General features: G+C 37.2%; 1 protein-coding gene across 6 annotated transcripts in view; it reads right to left on the bottom strand.

Moving 5' to 3' along the window:
- LOC139155723 (serine-rich coiled-coil domain-containing protein 1-like) overlaps positions 1-21,029 on the bottom strand; it is a 311,155-nt gene that overhangs the window by 135,746 nt on the left and 154,380 nt on the right. For all 6 annotated transcript variants that reach the window (XM_070730987.1, XM_070730985.1, XM_070730991.1 and 3 more), the window contains one exon: positions 15,622-15,739. In XM_070730987.1, coding sequence (XP_070587088.1) covers positions 15,622-15,739 — 118 coding nt within the window. The remainder of the gene's footprint in view (positions 1-15,621; positions 15,740-21,029) is intronic.

Here is a 21,029-nt window from a genome sequence, read left to right as displayed (position 1 = left end):
TATGTTAATATGTACTATAATACTATATTTGTTTGACAAACAAACAAACAAACAAATAAATATAACTGCCTAACTACAGTGTAACTACCTACTACAGTCCTGACCAAGGCCTTGATAGTTGCATGTGGATGACCACTCTCTATTACACAGTCCCTAAAACCTCTGATAGTATTGTACCAGTTTCAGATGAAATATCTTTTACGTATATTAAAAGATAGCTTTTATAAAATTTCCCAGGAACAATGAGAAAGAGAGATTCTTGAATCTCTCTACTCCATCTCTTCCATATTTGCAGATTATGCTGGTCTTTCAAATTCCTCAAGGAAATATGCTACTTGAATCTCCACAATTACTCCCCATTTTTCTAAATCAAGATCACTCCCTCCAGTTATGCAAATCCACAGCTCTTATGTTATCCAATTGAAGGTACAACATAATTGAACGTATATACCAGTGATAATGTTGAAAAGAGGTTTACTCTCAGTTTTAGTAAAGTGCCATGGTCAGCATTCTCTGCAAAACAGTGAAGACCATACCAATGACTTTTGATACATTTTGGTCAAAAAACCCCACAAGCATAATTACAGCCCTGTTTAACCCAAGGATGCTCAAAAAAATTCTATGTATGGAAGCCAGGGCCTCTAATTAAGAAATTTCTTTGCAAAATGACTTACTTTTGCCTGCATCCTCAGAAATACAGTGGTACTTCTACTTACGAACTTAATTCATTCCGTGACCAGGTTCTTAAATAGAAAAGTCTGTAAGCAAATAATGTGTGCAACTGGGGAAACCACAGGGAGGATGGAGGCCATGTTTCCTCCCAGGAGATTCCTAGAGAGGCCCTACGGAGGCTTCTCCCCACCTTTTCCAGCCTTGTATCCTCCCAGGAGACATCTCCCCCGGGCATATACAATTTATGAATGGTATGTTTGTATGTATGTTTGTTTAGTAAATGGAATTTTTAAATATTTTAAACTACAATTTAGATTTGTTGTGAATTGTTTTGTTTTGCTGTGAGCCGCCCCGAGTCTGCGGAGAGGGGCGGCATACAAATATAAATAAATAAATAAATAAATGAATGAATGAATGAATGAATGAATGAATGAATGAATAAATAAACAAATAAATAAATAAACAAATAAATAAATAAACAAATAAATAAACAAATAAATAAATAAATTACTAGAGAGGCCTCACAGACGCTTCTCCCTGCCTTTTCTGGCCCTGTTTCCTCCCAGGAGATTCCTAGAGAGGCCCCACGGAGGCTTCTCCCCGCCTTTTCTGGCCCTGTATCCTCCCAGGAGATTCCTAGAGAGGCCCCATGGAGGCTTCTCCCTACCTTTTCCAGTTACAGCTTCAGAAGCTCAGGTTTGTAAATGGAAAATGGTTCTTGAAAAGAGGCAAAAAAATCTTGAACACCTGGTTCTTATCTAGAAAAGTTTGTAAGTAGAGGCGTTTGTAGGTATTTTTTTTTTATATAATAAATTTTTATTGATTTTTAAAAGTTTACATAAAACAGACGTATAACAGTGCACAGTGCATGTGCCCATCACCTAACAACGACACACACCCCTTCACCCCTACCACCCATACAAGAGGATTCGAAAAAATTTAATTGTTTGTCTATTATTCCTTGGCTCTATCTTGATCAAGTATTACTGAAAGAGTGATTGCAATTTATTTTTCATATTTACATCACAGATTCTACTTAACATATAGTCTTTTACCTTGTTCCATCGCACCATCAGCTTCTCCAATTTATTCTTATCAAGATTAGAGGCGTTTGTAGGTAGAGGTACCACTGTACATGTGTCTGTGTGTGTATGTACTGTATGTCTATTATTATTATTATTATTATTATTATTATTATTATTATTATTATTATTATTATTATCATCATCATCATCATTATCATAATTATCATCATTATCATCATTATTATCATTATTATCATTATTATTATTATTATTATTATCATTATTAATTAGATTTCTATGCTGCCCTTCTCCGAAGACTCAGGGCAGCTCACAGGGTGCAAAAGCAACACAACAACAAATCCAATTAATTAAAAGTTACTACTAAAATCCCATATATAATAAAAAAAAACCCAGTCAACCAATTCATTCACAACCACACATTACATCTCGTATATACTGAGATGCACTCCAGAGATGAAAACGTATTGTATGGTCCTGCATTTGTCTGTCAAAATCCAAGAGCAGACTTTATACTCGAGTGTCAGACCAGGGAATATCCTCTGTTTGACTGAATTAATGGCATTACGTGAACATAAACTTTTAAAAAACGCCACTCTGGAATAAGTACATGAAAACATACAAGTCTTTTAGAGAGCATAACACACTTTTTTTCATGCATTTTCTTTATCACCATATTAAATCTCCTTCCTGGCAGCTAAGAGGAAATTACAGTGATTTACAGAATGAATCTTTATCAGCAGCTGACAGGCGGAAGACCTCCATCCGACAAGACTCTACCTTTATTTATAACAGCATTTAGCGGGAAAGTGCCCATTACTCAATATTTGATTTATGTAATTTGTTGATGTAGTGCCAATACCTTTCGCAGTCCATCAGACACTTTTTTCTTATTAGCTTATTATTATTGAAGTCTCAGAGTATATTGGCTCAGTGCAGGTACAAACATAGGGGTTTGGGGTTTTTTAAATGATGCTTCAATTTTGCATCGGTCACCAAGAGGGATCGATATGTGAAAATAGCTTGTGGCATGTAGAAATGAGGACAAACCTTATTTCTAAAGTCCTTCAAAAACCTGTTTCCCCTTTGATAAATCACTTTTTTTTTGTATATAAGGAAAGAATTGACAATTCGATCTTCACCAAAACAACAGTGGTACTCAAGATAAGGATGCTTTTAGTTAAGAACTTTTCTAGATAAGAACCGGGGGTGCTTTAGTAACCGAGTTGTCGAAGCGTGGAACTCATTACCAGACTCCATAGTGTCATCCCCAAACCCCCAACACTTTAACCTTAGATTATCTACAGTTGACCTCTCCAGATTCCTAAGAGGTCAGTAAGGGGCGAGTACAAGTGCACTAGAGTGCCTTCCGTCCCCTGTCCTATTGCTCTCCTATATCTCCTATACCTTTCTTCTATTCCTATATCTCTTCTTCTATTCTTTCATTGATATGTTCTATTACTATATCTTCTTTTCTATTCTTTCTTAAATATATATTTACCATGAGTATCTCCTCTATAACATTTAATTCTATAATTCATTGTGTATTGGACAGATAGATAGATAGATAGATAGATAGATAGATAGATAGATAGATAGATGATAGATAGATAGATAGATAGATGATAGATAGATAGATAGATAGATAGATAGATAGATAGATAGATAGATAGATAGATGATATATAGATAGATGTTAGATAGATAGATAGATAGATAGATAGATAGATAGATAGATGATAGATAGATAGATAGATAGATAGATAGATAGATAGATAGAAGATAGATAGATAGATAGATAGATAGATAGATGATAGATAGATAGATAGATGTTAGATAGATAGATAGATAGATAGATAGATAGATAGATAGATAGATAGATAGATAGATAGATAGATAGAGCCAAAAGAGCTGTTTCGTTCATGTTACTTTCAGCATAAGGCCATGTTGATGAACCTATGACACATGTGAATATAAAGTATTCATTTAGACACACTAATTTGTAGGCATCATTGTTGATCTAAACAAGCTATGCACCGGATTAAACTTAGTTCCAAATATAGTAACTCTGAAAGCAGCATTTTTCATCTTCGCTTAATCTGAAATCTTTCTGCTTTAATTTGGAGCGTGAACCGAAATATTTATTTGGAAATATGACTACCTGTATTTAAAAACTTTCATTGATCGGCAGAATTGGAAAACATTCTCAAGAATAAATGCAATAGATGAAGAAAGTGTATAACAACTATCAGACAAAGCAGTATATGCGTGGAAGGTGACAATATTAAATAAGGGTTAAATAAGGTTCAGGAGGGAAGTGTTTTTAATAGGAAAGTGAACACAAGAACAAGGGGACACAATCTGAAGTTAGTTGGGGGAAAGATCAAAAGCAACGTGAGAAAATATTATTTTACTGAAAGAGTAGTAGATCCTTGGAACAAACTTCCAGCAGACGTGGTTGGTAAATCCACAGTAACTGAATTTAAACAAGCCTGGGATAAACATATCTCCATCCTAAGATAAAATACAGGAAATAGTATAAGGGCAGACTAGATGGACCATGAGGTCTTTTTCTGCCGTCAGTCTTCTATGTTTCTATTTTTCTATTTTTCTAACTGAGTCGAGGTGGCGCAGCAGGTAGAGTGTGGTACTGCAGGCCGGTAAAAAGCTGACTGCAAGATCTGCAGGTCAGCGGTTCAAATCTCATCACCGGCTCAAGGTTGACTCAGCCTTCCATCCTTCTGAGGTGGGTCAAATGAGGACCCCGATTGTGGGGGCCACAGGCTGGCTCTGTTAAAAAGCGCTATTGCTAACATGTTGTAAGCTGCCCTGAGTCTAAGGAGAAGGGCGGCAAAAACATTGAATAAATAAATAAACAATATGAAATGATACAGTTGGATGTGAAAGTGACTGTTGTGTACTATACTCAATTGTCCATTACATGTATGGAGCGAAGAAAGAAATATTGTCAGGATCTATAATTTCCATGTAAGAATATGGCTTCTTGAAAGACATTATTTATTTATTTTAAAAATGTGTTATTTCTTAGCATAAGGCTGACCTCCATTACCCAATTAAATAAAACTTAAAAAAAGAAGAGTTTTGTGCCAAATAATGATATAGACTCAAGATAACAGTTTGTAAACAGTATTTTAGGGAAAAAAAAATCCCACCAACAGGAAAATGGTCATTTTTTTAAAAAAAAACCTTTCTTTTCCCATCTGTCGCTGATAAGACATAGGTGCTGCGGGCTAATTAAATGTGAATGAAGTCTAAATAATCTACTGGTCCTAAAGTATTAGCCAAGCACAGTAACCGCTGGACAGCTGTTGCGGTTTGACAAAACGACTTCAGTCAGCACCTTCAAATACATATGAAGATCTGGACTTGGTGACGCATTTATGCATAATGTATTTCACAAGAACCTGTCGTTATTTTTGCTTGAATTACCGGTTAAATGTCTCCATCGTGGAAGAAAGAAGAAGTCTGACATCAGAACCATAAGGCTTTCAATGACGTTTTGAAAAAAGAAGGAATTCCATTTACACATGTAGGGGTCTTATTTTTGCTTTTCAAATTCACCGTGTATAGTACAGCATTGAACTACTAGATTATCAAGCTCAACTCAAGCTTTGGCCCATTGGTTCTTTCTCAGTGGAACCAACCTCACAAACTTGTAGGGACAATGCAGAGTCACATCAAGCAGACATAAAAAATGAAGACAGGGACTTCCACTATTGTTTAGCAACTGAGACTTTTAACTATGGTGCAGCAACCGAGACAAATTTCCCAGATGTCAGGAAAGCTAAAAATAGCATCATACCAAGAACAAAGAGAATTAATTTTTATCCTGCTGCTTAATTGTTCATATCAGGAAAACACGCTTATGAAAACACTGAAGAATTTAATCACGCAATCGTGCTTTTCCAATTTACACAGAGAGAAATTAAAAGAGGAAAATATTGTGAAGAGACAAGTGTTTAAATCAATTATAAGTTTCAGCTTCTTTCGTGTTACATTATCATGGGAGGAGTTATTTCCAGAGGAAGTTGTGGCAAATAGAAGAAACAATTTTTATTTATTCTATATGAGTAAATGTACAATACGTGTTGCAGTTCATTCAGGCAATCTCACACTACTCACAAGAGCCTACAAAACTTTTGCCAGACCCATCCTAGACTACTGCTCATCTGTCTGGAACCCATATCGCATCTCAGACATCAACACCCTTGAAAACGTCCAAAGATATTTCACCAGAAGAGCCCTTCGCTCCTCCACTCGAAACAGAATATCCTACGAAAATAGACTAACAATCCTGGGCCTAGAAAGCCTAGAACTATGGTGTCTAAAACACGATTTGAGTATTGCCCACAAGATCATATGCTGCAACGTCCTACCGGTCAATGACTACTTCAGCTTCAACTGCAACAACACAAGAGCACGCAACAGATTCAAACTCAATACGAACCGCTCCAAACTTGACTGTAAAAAATATGATTTCAACAATCGAGTTATCGAAGCGTGGAACTCATTGCCGTACTCAGTAGTGTCAACCCCTAATCCCCAACATTTCTCCCTTAGACTCTCCACGATTGACCTCTCCAGGTTCCTAAGAGGCCAGTAAGGGGCGTACATAAGTGCACTGGTGTGCCTTTCGTCCCCTGTCCAATTGTCTTTCCTTTCTCTCACTTATCATATATATTTTCTTTCTTTCATATATCCTCTCCTCTAAGTTCACTTTACCCTTATATATATTACTACATGTCTATTTTTCTTCCTATGTATTTGTGTATTGGACAAATGAATAAATGAATGAATAAATAAATTATGTATAAAATAAAGTTTTACCAAATGGGAATTTTGCAAGTCTGTAGGTTTATATATTTGATAAGCCTGCTGTTAAATCATTGTAGACACTGATATTTCTGAATATTCAATTAATGACTTCTTCAAAAGCATTTCAGGAATTTTTAAAAAATATATATTTTTAAGGAACCATTAACACGGCATTAATGTAGTTAATGCAGGCATTTTGGAAATGACAAAGTGAGAGAATAAATATCAAGAGAGGATAACTGTAGAACTATCTTAGTAGCAGTAGAAATTTGGCAACCTGCTCTTAAGATAATGCACAATACAATAATGACATTGTTATAAAGCCAACTCCTAATGAGTGTGTTGACACCCAGTAGTATCAACTCCAGCTTCTGAATGTGGTAAGATAAAGTATGTATAGTGTACTCGTTCTACTTTGACTTCCAAAGTCCTATTTACGTGTTATATGGATTCAATCCATGCCAATTTCTGCAAAACATATAAAGAATATCAATGTCTTCTAATTTTTGTACTCATACTGCTGCTGGGAAAATGTAACCGAGAGGAAAGACATAGCAGTGAATATGGAACAATATCAAACTCCAAATATTATGAATGGGTTGAGACCTTATAGTATAGACCTATAGTTTGTGGATCAATAATTCACATACAACCTGTGATACCTCCCTATCTAACTTAGCATTGCCCAAGTAGGAAGTCCAGTCTGGCAGGACCCAGGGGAAGAGCCTTCTCTGTGGCGGCCTCGACCCTCTGGAATCAACTCCCCCCAGAGACTAGGAATGCCCCCACCCTCCTTGCCTTTCGTAAAGCCAATATGAGATATCTGAAGGCAAGGAATGGGATAAAAATTCGACAAAGGTTGTCCAATGAAAAAGGAATTACAGTAATTATGGTTAATGTATGTGCAAACAACTGAAAAAATAAAACATTATACCTATACCTTTCTTCTATTTCTATATCTCTTCTTCTATTCTTTCATTGATATGTTTTATTCCTATATCTTCTCTTCTAATCTTTCTTAGATATATATTACTATGAGTATATATAACTATATTACTATGAGTATATCCTCTATAACCTTCTCCAGATTCCTTAGAGGTCAGTAAGGGGCGAGCATAAGCGTACTAGTGTGCCTTCCATCCCCTGTCCAATTGTCTCTCCTATATTTTACATATCTTTTCTCCCATCCATATATCCTTCCTCTACTCTTCATTGATGTATTCTATTCTCATATCTCTTCTTCTATCCCTTCCCTGATATTTACTACTACACGTTTTTATTCTCCTTAACTTTCAATTTGTATTGGACAAAATAAATAAATAAAATTATGTATTTTACTATGTGTATACCCACTAAAACCCTCATTGTGTATTGGACAAAATCATTCAATCAATAAATAAATAAATAAAAAGAGGGACTTTGAGAAAAAGAATATAACTTAATATAAATGGAATTAAAATCATTTAATAGGATGACTACAATTTGTTAATAAAATAAGGCAAATTTAAAACTGAATGAGGAAATTGATGTAAAGCTTTAATAATGCAATCAGGGGGGTTGGGGTGGAATCAACAAAATTTACTCTGCATTATAATTTAAGGGAAACTTGGTAAGATTTACAGATGGTATGAAATTCCATTTACAATTGCCAAAACAGGCATAGCGCATAATGACAAATGCTACAAATGTCACAACAAAGATGCGACATTTTACTACATGTGCTGGTGGGTTGAAAAAAAATAAATAAAACAAGCTTCAAAAGTACTGGAAACAAATCAAAATATATATATATTTTAAAAAAACTCAGAAGGTAAAAATTGAATTGAAAGCACCGTTATTTCTATTCAGCCTAATTCTAGAAAACATAAATGGGAAACATCACAATTCACTCTACGTTGACAGGTGTGAGAACAGACTTGGCACAACACTGAAGAAGAGACACCTTGCCAATAATACTAGATTGGAGACGAAAATAGAAAAAATATGTTGCCGGGGCAAAATGGATGGCATATTTATTATTACTTAGATTTCTATGCTGCCCTCCTTTGCAGACTCAGGGTTATATACTCATAGTAGCTCAGTTAAACCTTGACCTAATCATGTTTGGAGATCTATTTAAATAATTGAGAGGATTTCTTTCTTTCTTTCTTTCTTTCTTTCTTTCTTTCTTTCTTTCTTTCTCTATCTATCTATCTATCTATCTATCTATCTATCTATCTATTTATTCCAATACATAATACACATTGAAGAGAATAGATATGTAGTAATATAAATAAAGAAAAGAATAGAAAAAAAGATATAAAAGTATAGGTGAACATATTTGAAAGGAAGAAAAGATAAATGAGATAAGGAGAGACAATTGGACAGGGGACGAAAGACAGGCTAGTGCACTTATGCACGCCCCTTACTGACCTCTAAGGAACCTGGAGAGGTCAATCGTGGAGAGTCTAAGGGAGAAATGTTGGGGGTTAGGGGTTGACACCACGGAGTCTGGTAATGAGCTCCACGCTTCGACAACACAGTTGCTGAAGTCATATTTTTTACAGTCAAGTTTGGAGCGGTTAATATTAAGTTTGAATCTGTTTCGTGCTCTTGTGTTGTTGCGGTTGAAGCTGAAGTAGTCATTGGAACCAGCTCTACCCGGAGATTAGAACTGCCCCCACCCTCCTTGCCTTTCGTAAACTTCTTAAAACCCACCTCTGCCGTCACGCATGGGGAAACTGAGACATTTCCCCTGGGCCTATACAGTTTATGCATGGTATGTTTGTATGTATGTTTCTTTTAAATATGGGTTTTTTAGCTATTTTTAATTATTAGATTTGTTATATATTGTGCTATTGCTGTTGTGAGCCGCTCCGAGTCTACGGAGAGGGGCGGCATACAAATCTAATAAATAATAATAATAATAATAATAATAATAATAATAATAATAATAATAATAAAAAAATAATGCCCCTCTCCTCCAATCCTTCTTCATCCTGCTCTACATTTGGCTCATTTTAAGAAAGGGAAATATAGGCACAAATGAAGCGCAAACTTGTCATCTGAATCAAGGGAAATGTACACAATAATTGTTATTCTTATCCTTCAATTTCTGTGCGGGTAAGGGTAGTTTATAAATTTAATTACAGATTCCCATTATAATAAAGGGGGCCGGAAACGTTGTTTTTAATGCATATCAGCACTCGAACGAGATGTCACTTTTAGCGATGTTTCTAAAGACACCCTGATTACAATGTCAAGAACAAGAGGGAAAGTAGGTAACGCTTTCTTCTAATTATGACTTTGGGTACATGGAGTTTGGCCAAAACAAAAATAAGCGACATGCTATCGGGGTGGGAGGGGAGTGAATTTCTCAAATAGGTGGTGTTAGAAAGAAAAATAATGGAAGAAAGAAAGAAAAAAGCATCCCGACAAGAATCTTGAGAGCCTAAAATGTACTGTAGTAAGAATGATGAAACAGAGACGGAGTAACTTTGTTGAAACATCGTTTCTGGCAAGGTGATTAGGTGATGGGGAGAAGAATGTATTATTATCATTATTATTTATTGGATTTGTATGCCGCCCCTCTCTGTAGACTCAGGATATTGTCCTTTCAGTTAGCTACAGAGCCCTGCACACCAAGACAACTAGACACAAGGACAGTATTTTCCCGAACGCCATCACTCTGCTAAACAAATAATTCCCTCCACACTGCCAGACTTTTTACTAAATCTGCACTTCTATCCTACTAGTTTTTCTCATCATTCCTATCATCCTTTTCCTCCCACTTAGGACTGTATGATTGTAACTTGTTGCTTGTATCCTAAGATATTTATTAATATTGATTGTTTCTTCATTGCTTATTTGACCCCTATGACAATCATTAAGTGTTGTGCCTCCTGATTCTTGACAAATGTATATTTTATTTTATGTACGCTGAGAGCATCTGCACCAAGACAAATTCCTTGTGTGTCCAATCACACTTGGCCAATAAAATTCTATTCTATTCTATTCTCTTCTATTCTATTCTATTTATTTATTTATTTATTTATTTATTTATTTGTTATTTAGATTTGTATGCCGCCCCTCTTCTATTCTATTCTATTCTATTCTAATAGAATGAAATTAGAATAGAATAGAATTAGAATAGAATGAAATTAGAATAGAATAGAATAGAATTAGAATAGAATTAGAATAGAATAGAATAGAATTAGAATAGAATGAAATTAGAATAGAATGAAATTAGAATAGAATAGAATTAGAATAGAATAGAATGAAAGATCCACTGTGATCTTTCTTCCTGCCAACTTCATGTTTATACAAACTCTGGACTAAAACATTGTATAACCTGCATGTGTGTGCCAGCCATCTGATTTTTGGCTCACACAAAGGCTCTGGGAGGGAGTTTTTGGCTCCCAGAGTACCTCCAGGGAGATGGGGAAGGGAGTTTGTACCCTTCTCTGGCTCCATGGAAGTCTTTGGAGTCTGGGGAGGGCGAAACATGAGCCTACTGGATGCACCAGAAGTTGGGAAACAGGCCATTTTCAGCCTCCCGGGGGTCTCTGGGGAGGGGGGAAGCTGTTTTCACCCTCCCCAAGCATTGAATTATGGATGTGGGCACTCGCTTATCCATAATAGTGCACACACATGGTCTTTCAGCACCCAAGGAAAAAAAGGTTTGCCATCGACCTGTCGTTTGGCGGGCCCCAGGGGAAGAGCCTTCTCTGTGGCGGCTCCGGCCCTCTGGAATCAACTCCCCCCGGAGATTAGAACAGCCCCCACCCTCCTTGTCTTTCTCAAATTACTCAAGACCCACCTTTGTCGCCAGGCATGGGAGAGTTAGGATATTCCTTCCCCATGGCCATTACAAGTTATGTATGCTATGTTTGTGTGTATGTTTGGTTTTTTATAATAAGGGTTTTTAGTTGTTTTATTAAATTGGATTGTTACATGTTGGGTTTTTTTATCATTGTTGTTAGCCGCCCCGAGTCTGCAGAGAGGGGCGGCATACAAATCCAATAAATAATAATAAAATAATAATAATAATCGACTAAGGTATTTTCCACCCCAAATTTATCTACAGTAGTAATTGTGCAGACAACCTCCCCCCCAAAACCCTAATCCATCCACAATTACTTTCCACAAATATGCCTAATAGAGTTCTGCCCAACGCACAACCATGTTATTCGCAGTATGTTTTCATTTCCTGCTAGCAATAATGACAGGCTCTGACTTCGCATATTGCAGATAATCAGAAGGCTTCATCTTGCAAATGCCCTTGTGTCTTCTTCGTGGGGAAAATTTCTGAATGACTTCCACAGATATTACACGTGCCCGAAGCTTAAAGCTGTCACGTATTCGGTTATTTGCTGGAACTTTATTTGCAATTAAAATAGGCCTTTACCCGCTTGCCGGCATTATGTTGATAGGACTTTTTGAAAAGGATTAAAAATAATAATAATCAAAGCACAATCTTGAGAGATGTTCAATATTTCTAAAAGCAGTTCAATATCAAAAATAAACTCTTCTTCTTTGGCGAGAGCCAGATTGCTTTTAAATATAATGAAATCTTTCATCTTCATAAAAAGAGATGAATTAAATGGTCTCTCTGAAGTCAATGCCTTTAATAGTCCTGCTGACCTTTTTTTTTTTTCCTGGAATTAAGGCTTATGTGTTTATGTCATTCAATTTTTTTCTATAAAAATACCTTTCAATTTGAATTTAAATGCTTCTGTTCTCTCACTCTTTCGCAGTGCTGTGGCTAAGCTGCTTTTGAGCAATTCTTGCTGTTAGCTGAAAAGTGGAACCACTAGTTTATACCTACTTTGGTTTCCTTCCAATTGACTTAATTAAATATCAATGGATTGCATTCTTTCTTTAAACGTGCCTCAGCAACCTCAGTTGAATTCAGGAAGTATTGATCGAGTCCTTTGTGTTTTTTTAAAATAATCAATAGCTGAAACTGATTGGACAGAGTAAATGCTTCTGTATGGATGCGTGGACAAAATGCTTTATGACCTTTGCTTTCTTGATGCATTAAATCCAAGAGAAGCTGGGAAACCTGTCGTATCTTTCAAATAAATATTTCTGAATACAGATGCTTTTTTTTGTTTTAAATGCTCTAATCTAGCACCATCGAGATGAATTAAAAAGCTGTAGAAAATAAATAAGTAAGTAAGTAAGTAAGTAAGTAAGTAAGTAAGTAAGTAAATAAGTAAATAAATAAATAAATAAATGAATAAACGGATGAATGAATGAATAAATGAATGAATGAATGAATGAATAAATAAATAAATGAATGAATGAATGAATAAATAAATAAATAAAATGACTAGAGAGGACTTTGGAATTTTGCACAGCACAGAAGTGATTTTAGCACCAAACTACTGTAAATGGTACAAGGACTCATTAAGGCTGTGCAGTGCTTTAATGCTTCAGACGGTGCACGCGTGCTCAAGCAGCATCTATTACCAATTTCTTGAAGCAACTTCATCTTCAGCAGAAAAATCAATGGCTGCCAACCTGTCTTCCATTGAGGACCTGTAGACTGCACGAGTCAAAAAGAGGGCGGGGAAAATATTGACTGACCCCCTCGCATCCTGGACACAAACTGTTTCAACTCCTACCCTCAAAACGTCGCTGCAGAGCCCTGCACACCAAGACAACCAGACACAAGGACATTTTTTTCCAAAACGCCATCACTCTGCTAAACAAATAATTCCCTCGATGCTGTCAGACTTTCTACTAAATCTGCACTTCTATCTCTACTAGTTTTTCTCATCATTCCTATCATCCTTTTCCTCCCACTTAGGACTGTATGACTGTAACTTGGTGCTTGTACCCTAAGATTTGTATTAATACTGATTGTTTCTTCATTGCTTATTTGACCCCTATGACAATCATTAAGTGTTGTACCATATGATTCTTGACAAATGTATCTTTTTCTTTCATGTACCATGAGAGCATCTGCAACAAGACAATTTCGTTGAGACTCCCCTCACTGGGAAACCCCACCTCCGGACTTCTGTTGCCAGCGAAACGCCCGTTTTTGCGATGCTAGGATTCTCCAGCTGGGATTCCCCTGCAGCATCGCAAAAACGCAGAAATCTGGAGGTGGGGTTTCCCATGGAGGGGAGCCTCAGGAGAATCCCACCAGCATGAAAACGAGCACTTTGGCTGGCAAAAGGGGTGAATTTGGGGCTTGCACACATTAATCGCTTTTCCATTGATTCCTATGGGAAACATTATTTCATCTTACAAACTTTTCACCTTACGAACCTCGTCCTGGAACCAATTAAGTTCATAAGACAAGGTATCACTGTACTGTGTATTACTGTTGGTTGTACAGTGGAAGGTAGTTATTGTTGTTGTTGCTGCTTCTGCTGTTGTTGTTGTTATTTAAATTTATATGCTGCCCAACCACCGAATGATTCTGTTAGTTATTTTATATCTGTATCTGTACCAAAGAAACTTGGAAGTTATTCCTTTGTTCTATTTCCATTTTCCTCTCAATCCAGATTTTACTTTTTATTTAACATCTTTTTACTCTAAATCCTCCTGTTTCATATTTTTGTTTTTTATCCTTTGCTGAAACTTAATTTTCAAAAAGAAGTAGTATAAAGTTGTAAGCCACCCGGAGTCAGTTGAGAAGGGTGGCATAGAAATCTAATAAAATCAATAAATAAAATAAATAAACAAATTTAGTTATTTGGCTTGGTTTTATAATTTTAACATTTCACTACTACAGTATTTGCCTACGTTGTGTTCAAAGTGTTGGTTATGACCTATAAAGCCCTTCATTTCACCGGATCAGATTATCTCAGGGACCGCCTTCTGCTGCACGAATCCCAGCGACCAGTTAGGTCCCACAGAGTGGATCTTCTCCGGGTCCCGTCAACTAAACAATGTCGCTTGGCGGGACCCAGGGAAAGAGCCTTCTCTGTGGTGGCCCCAACTCTCTGGAACCAACTCCCCCCTGAGATTAGAATTGCCCCCACCCTCCTTGCCTTTTGTAAGCTCCTTAAAACCCACCTCTGCCGTCAGGCATGGGGGAACTGAGATACTCTTTCCCCCTAGGCCTTACAATTTATGCATGGTATGTTTGTATGTATGTTTGGTTTTATAATAAGGGTTTCTTTTAGTTGATTAGTATTGGATTGTTACATGCTGTTTTTGGTCACTCTTGTTAGCCGCCCCGAGTCTGCGGAGAGGGGCGGCATACAAATCCAATAAATAAATAAATGTTATCAGATTGCATTGTATTGTATTAAATACTAGTCATTGAATGGATAAAAATATATATTTTCCCTATATTGCATTACTTCTAACACCTGTGGTTGTACAGTTTTTGTCCATGCCATGGGAAAAGGATATTTCATTTTGTGCATAAAGACTTGCAAACTGATATTTCCAATGTTATTTCTTTATGCTTGTCTGCTGCACTTTATCACTCCCAGCATTTAAAAAGCAGGTATAAAATCGCCTTAGCATTCTCTTGATTGGTTGGTAGCCATGCCAAGTATACCAAATACAGGATATCCAAAAGGTAATAAACTTTCAGACAGTTGTGTATCTGGCAGTGGGTAAAACAATACAGCCGTGCAATGAGGAGTTCTTAAATATATATATATATATTAATTTTGTTGATAGAGAATTAGATTTGATATAGAAAAAGTAAGCACACCCACGGAGGAAAGTAGGCATCCTCTATAAATCATTATAATCTATTTCTGTTGTGCCATCAAAGCAACCTTGGCTCTATGCAGCAGTTGTATTTGAAGAGCAATTTAGAATTATTCTGGTTGGCAATATGCTTTATGAGGATGTTAACAGCTGCCACACAGGCTAATAAAAAGCCTCACCACCAGTTCATTACAATAACAAATCTGATCAGGCACTTTCTTCTTCAGCAAAGTAGCTCTTTTGGAGTATCTGCACAGCTAATGCACCCAGGAAGTTTTATTATCTATTTCTTATTTCACTTTATACAGAAAAAATACAATATATTTTACAAAATGAAAGACATACAGAAGCAAATTCACATTGGTTGAGTTCCATTAAAATTATAAAGTTATATCGTTCACACTTACTGTTTAGTCACTTCAGGCATTTGGGGAAATTCCTTCTTCTTGCTTTCAGCCGATTCAACAGGGGTAAGTAGTGTGGCAGCACAGGAGACGATTGACTGATGAGAATCTTCCCGGCAAACTGCAAAACAGCAAGAGTTTAGTTGACAACAGTCCAACAATGCCCCCTGTTACCGGATGTTTCCAAATTAGCACCTCATATGAACACTAAAGGACTTCAAATGATATTGTGAGTGTGGGGGAAAAACAGGTTATCTATCCAACAGTAGATTAACCATTTATGAGGACCCAGATTGTGGGGGCAATATGCCTGCTCTGTTAAAAAAAGTGCACGAACCCTGCAAAGACTTAGGGCTTGGAAAACATTCTTCACAGAGAGAAACAGTGAAAGAGGCTGCAAGTTAAGAGCTGGGAAAAAGCTACACTCAGTGTATAAGATGCACCCTAATTATCAGCCTATTTGGGAGAGGGAAAAGGTGCGTCTAATACACCAAAAATACGGTAAAGAAATTTCAGGTGGGAAAGGTACAACTGAGCCGGGGTGGCGCAGCAGGTAGAGCGCAGTACTGCAGGCCCCTAAAGCTGACTGCTAGATCTGCAGGTCAGCAGTTCAAATCTCATCACCGGCTCAAGGTTGACTCAGCCTTCCATCCTTCCGAGGTGGGTCAAAGGAGGACCCCGGGGGCAATAGGCTGGCTCTGTTCAAAAGTGCTATTGCTAATATGTTGAAAGCCGCCCTGAGTCTATGGAAAAGGGCAGCATAAAAATCAATCAATCAATGAATGAATGAATGAATGAATGAATGAATGAATGAATGAATGAATGAATGAATAAACAAACAAACAAACAAACAAATAAATAAATAAATAAATAAATAAATTTTAATTAAGTTATGTAGGCTCGATCCTTAAAAACACAGGAAGAAACATACTCTTGGAGTCTTGGTGCATAACCAATTAAATATGAGCCAGCAATGTGCAGCAGTGGCTAAAAAAGCCAACACAATCTTAAGCTGCATCAACAGAGGGATACACTCCAAGACCAGGGAAGTACTAACGCCACTATAATATAATACTCTGGTCAGACCACATCTGGAGTACTGCATTCATTTGTGGTCACCTCACTACAAAAGGGCCATAGATAAAGGTGCAGAAGAGGGCAACCAGAATGAAAAAGGGGCTGGAAACCAAGACATACAAAGAGAGATTGCTGGAACTGGGCATAGATAGGTCTAGAATACAGGTACTTGTTTATGTTTATTAGATTTGTATGCCGCCCCTCTGTGTAGACTTGATGAGGAGTTGCCACAGAGAGCAATGGATGGCCAGTGGTGGTTTGGAGAACCAGTAATGGTGGTAGCGTGAGGCTCTGACCACCTGCCTGGACATCGGCATTTTCTTTTTTTTAATCCTCTACGCATGCACAGAGGGTAAAAACTATGAGTAATGGTGGCACATGTGCAAGCGACGGCGGCGCATATGAGAACGACAGTGGCACACTTCTGCATTTCTGAACCAGTAAGGAAGGTAAGTAGATTTCACCACTGTGCTCCCAATTTGGCCTTCCTGTAAGTTCAAAGGGCAGGAAATAAGGCTTGTCAGGGAAGGATGACAAATAAAAAGAACTCTAACCTTCTCCTCTGAGTGATGTTTAATAAGACTTAAAAAGCAATGTTTTTTTTTTTAGAATTCTGTTCCAATGCCAACTTTCCCCTGTGGCACACAACTCAGTTAAGTACATGGTAGATATGCAGTGGTTTAATTGTCCCAATAAAGTTGTTAATTGGTACAGCTATGATGGGTTCTTTAATTATATTTTATATCTGAATCTGGATTAAATTCTCGATCCACTGTTATAGTCACTTGGTTTAGGAGGCTTCTGGAATCAAGTGAATACTTGATGCTAGCTCTTCCCAGTCTGGTTTATGAAGCATCTTTAACAGTTATTACGTTTATTTATCTGTCTGTTTTTATTTTCCTTTGTCATATGCCACAGTCTATGCAGTTTAAATGTTAAAGGGTTAAATAAGGTCCAGGAGGGAAGTGTTTTTAATAGGGGGTGGACAATAAAATGGAAACACTTGACTTTTTGGCATCATAATGTTTGAACATGTTCAAATCAATCAAAACTTGACACATTTTAATGTTTTGTTAAAGAATTCTGTTATTTGATATGTTTTTTTAAACTACCTTTTTTTTTTACAGGAATTTAAGGAAATGGGTTATAATCTTCTAGAAATGGAAGAGCTCTCAGACTTTCAAAGAGGCCAAATTGTTGGTGCTCGAATGGCAGGCGCTAGTGTCACAGAAAGTGCCCGAATGTTTGGCGTTTCAAGAGGTCATGTCTCAAAAGTCATGACTGCTTTTGAAAGACAAGGGAAAACGTCCTCAGCCAAGCACAGGTCTGGCCAAAAGTCGAAGTGGTCTGAGAGAGACCGTCGGACTCTAAAGTGAATTGTTAGAGCGGATCGCAACACCACAGGTCCTAAAATCACTGCAGAGCTCAATAGACATGTACAGAACCCAGTTTCCACAAAAACTGTTCGAAGGGAGTTCACAAATCTGGATTCCGCGGAAGAGCTGCAAGGCGTTTCCAATTTTTTGTCCACCAGGCTATATATCTACATTTATCTGACATTGATCTTATCCTTATTTTGCTTCCAATTCTGATCAAATGATTGCCTATAAAAGACTTCATGAACTCAATCTGTATAGTCTGGAGGACAGAAGGAAAAGGGGGGACATGATCGAAACATTTAAATATGTTAAAGGGTTAAATAAGGTTCAGGAGGGAAGTGTTTTTAATAGGAAAGTAAACACAAGAACAAGGGGCCACAATCTGAGGTTAGTTGGGGCAAAGATCAGAAGCAACATGGGAATATATTATTTTACTGAAAGAGTCGTACATGCTTGGAACAAACTTCCAGCAGACATGGTTGGTCAATCCACAGTAACTGAATTTAAACATGCCTGGGATAAACATAGATCCATCGTAAGATAAAATACAGGAAATAGTATAAGGGCAGACTAGATGGACCATGAGGTCTTTTTCTGCCATCAATCTTCTAGGTTTCCATGTTTCTATGTTTCTCAAATGCACCACAATTGCTAAGGAACTTCTGTTCTTTAACACTGTTAGCTGCCAAACCATGATCACAAACAACAGTATCCCCCAAAGCATTGGTTGCTATAAATCTGCAATTAAGCCACAGGCTAGCTTCTTTAAACACTGCAGAGCCACAATGACAAAATTGTAATTACTGTAATAGGACCATTACTAGCAAATGAATTACAACCAATCAAGCTTTGCCTTGCTTTCTCCTCCTTTCACAACAGCCACAAAGGACTTGGTTATATTTGCTTTGTGGTATTAAGACAGGATCCCAAAAGAGGAGGCTGGAACTGACTTATTTAATGAAAAGAGATGTCATATATATGAAGAGCTTTTAGGTTCCTTGAATCTGACAATATGAAGCAAAATAAGTCTGATTCAACTGCCTTCATTATGAAATCCATAAAGCAAAGAAAGGTTTTCAGCCACAGATTATGCAGAAAAATACATCCCTAACTCAGTAATGAGTTTTATTTCCTTCCTTCCTTCCTTCCTTCCTTCCTTCCTTCCTTCCTTCCTTCCTTCCTTCCTTCCTTACGTACTTACTTACTTATTTATTAGATTTGTATGCCGAAGACTCGGGGCGGCTAACAACAATAAAGAAAGCAATGTAACAAATCTAATATTAAAAAATAATCTTAAAAACCCCAATTTAAGAGACCAATCATACAAACAAGCATACCATGTATAAATTCTATAAGTCTAGGGGGAAGGGAGAAAAATTTCAATTCCCCCATGCCTGAAGACAGAGGTGGGTTTTAAGGAGCTTGCGAAAGGCAAGGAGGGTGGGGGCAACTCTGATATCTGGGGGGAGCTGGTTCCAGAGGGTCGGGGCCACCACAGAGAAGGCTCTTCTCCTGGGTCCCGCCAAATGACATTGTTTAGTCGACGGGACCCGGAGAAGACCAACTCTGTGGGACCTAACCAGTCGCTGGGATTCATGCGGCAGAAGGCGGTCCCGGAGATATTCTGGTCCGTTGCCATGAAGGGCTTTATAGGTCATAACCAACACTTTGAATTGTGACCAGAAATTGATATACTCTGAATGTAGCTTTCTTTTTTTCCAGCCCTAACTAGCTGGTAACGATCTTCCCAGCTCTTACCTTGCAGGCTCTTTCATTGTTACTCTCTGCAAAGAATGTTTTCCAAGCCCTAAGTCTTTGCAGGATTTTTTTTCATTGCTCTCATTTGCTCCGAATAAGTTTCTTTCCAGCCCTAACCAAGTGCTAACAATGTTCCCGGCTCTTAACGGCTTGCAGGCTCTTTCATTGTTACTCTCTGCAAATAATGTTTTCCAAGCCTTAAGTCTTTGCAGGATTTTTTTTCTATTGCTCTGAATGTTTCTTTCAGATGTTCCCATAGGTTCGCCATCACTGTTCTATAGTCTTACTCTTAGTCCTATGTCCTATATTTCATAGCGCTCTGAAAACAGTTTACAAAATCAGCAGTTTGCCCCTATGCTTTTTAACTACTGTATATTTTACATAGCTTTCTAAAACGAAATATAGGGCTCAACCTATAATGGGATTTATTTTTAATTTGGCAGAGCGACAGCAGCAAATGTAAACAGACATTGCAGATAAAAGGTATTAGCGGACAAACTATGGCATTAAACTATCAAAATATCATAGTATGGAATATATTATTAAAAGGTTGACTGGTCATGAAATAATGTGGTCCTCTCATATTCTTTTTGGCAACTTAGGAGACAGCCCTGATTATTTTCCATACAAGCTATAATTATGCACAACGAATGTCATAGTTTAATGTTTCCAGCATTATTAGTAGACTTACTAAGTGACCTAATCATTCCTTTAAAAAAAAAAATGGAGTTAATAGGTTTTTGCAGAAGATTATGATCTGTCAAAATAATTCTTCCGAATTGCAGCCGGTGCATTAATTCTATACTATGACCTATCCATTAGTATGGATCTCGCTCATTTGATTTCAAAATCTAGACGTCTAAATAGAAATAAAACATAAGCTATAGGAAACATATATTTTAGAGATTACATGGTATCAGCCTTTTATCGCCAGGGACAGCACTGTTCTAAATACATCCCCGTGGTCTTCATTGCTTCCCATCTAATTTTCTCAACCTGACAATGCAAACTCTTTGACCTGCCAACAGGATTGACAATAGGATACGTCTGAATAACTATCAAGCTTTCCACTAAATATGTCATTTTCAGGCCATTTCAAGAACGGAAATATATGTGTTCTAACTATATGATTAACCAGGTAATAACTTTATCCATCCTACCGTGGTACACACTCTATAACAGTCTAGTTTGGTTCTG

This window comes from Erythrolamprus reginae, unplaced genomic scaffold, assembly GCF_031021105.1.
Source record: "Erythrolamprus reginae isolate rEryReg1 unplaced genomic scaffold, rEryReg1.hap1 H_5, whole genome shotgun sequence".
Taxonomy (NCBI): domain Eukaryota; kingdom Metazoa; phylum Chordata; class Lepidosauria; order Squamata; family Dipsadidae; genus Erythrolamprus; species Erythrolamprus reginae.
Note: the sequence above shows the minus strand (reverse complement) of the source record. Positions and strands in the feature narration are given on the sequence as shown.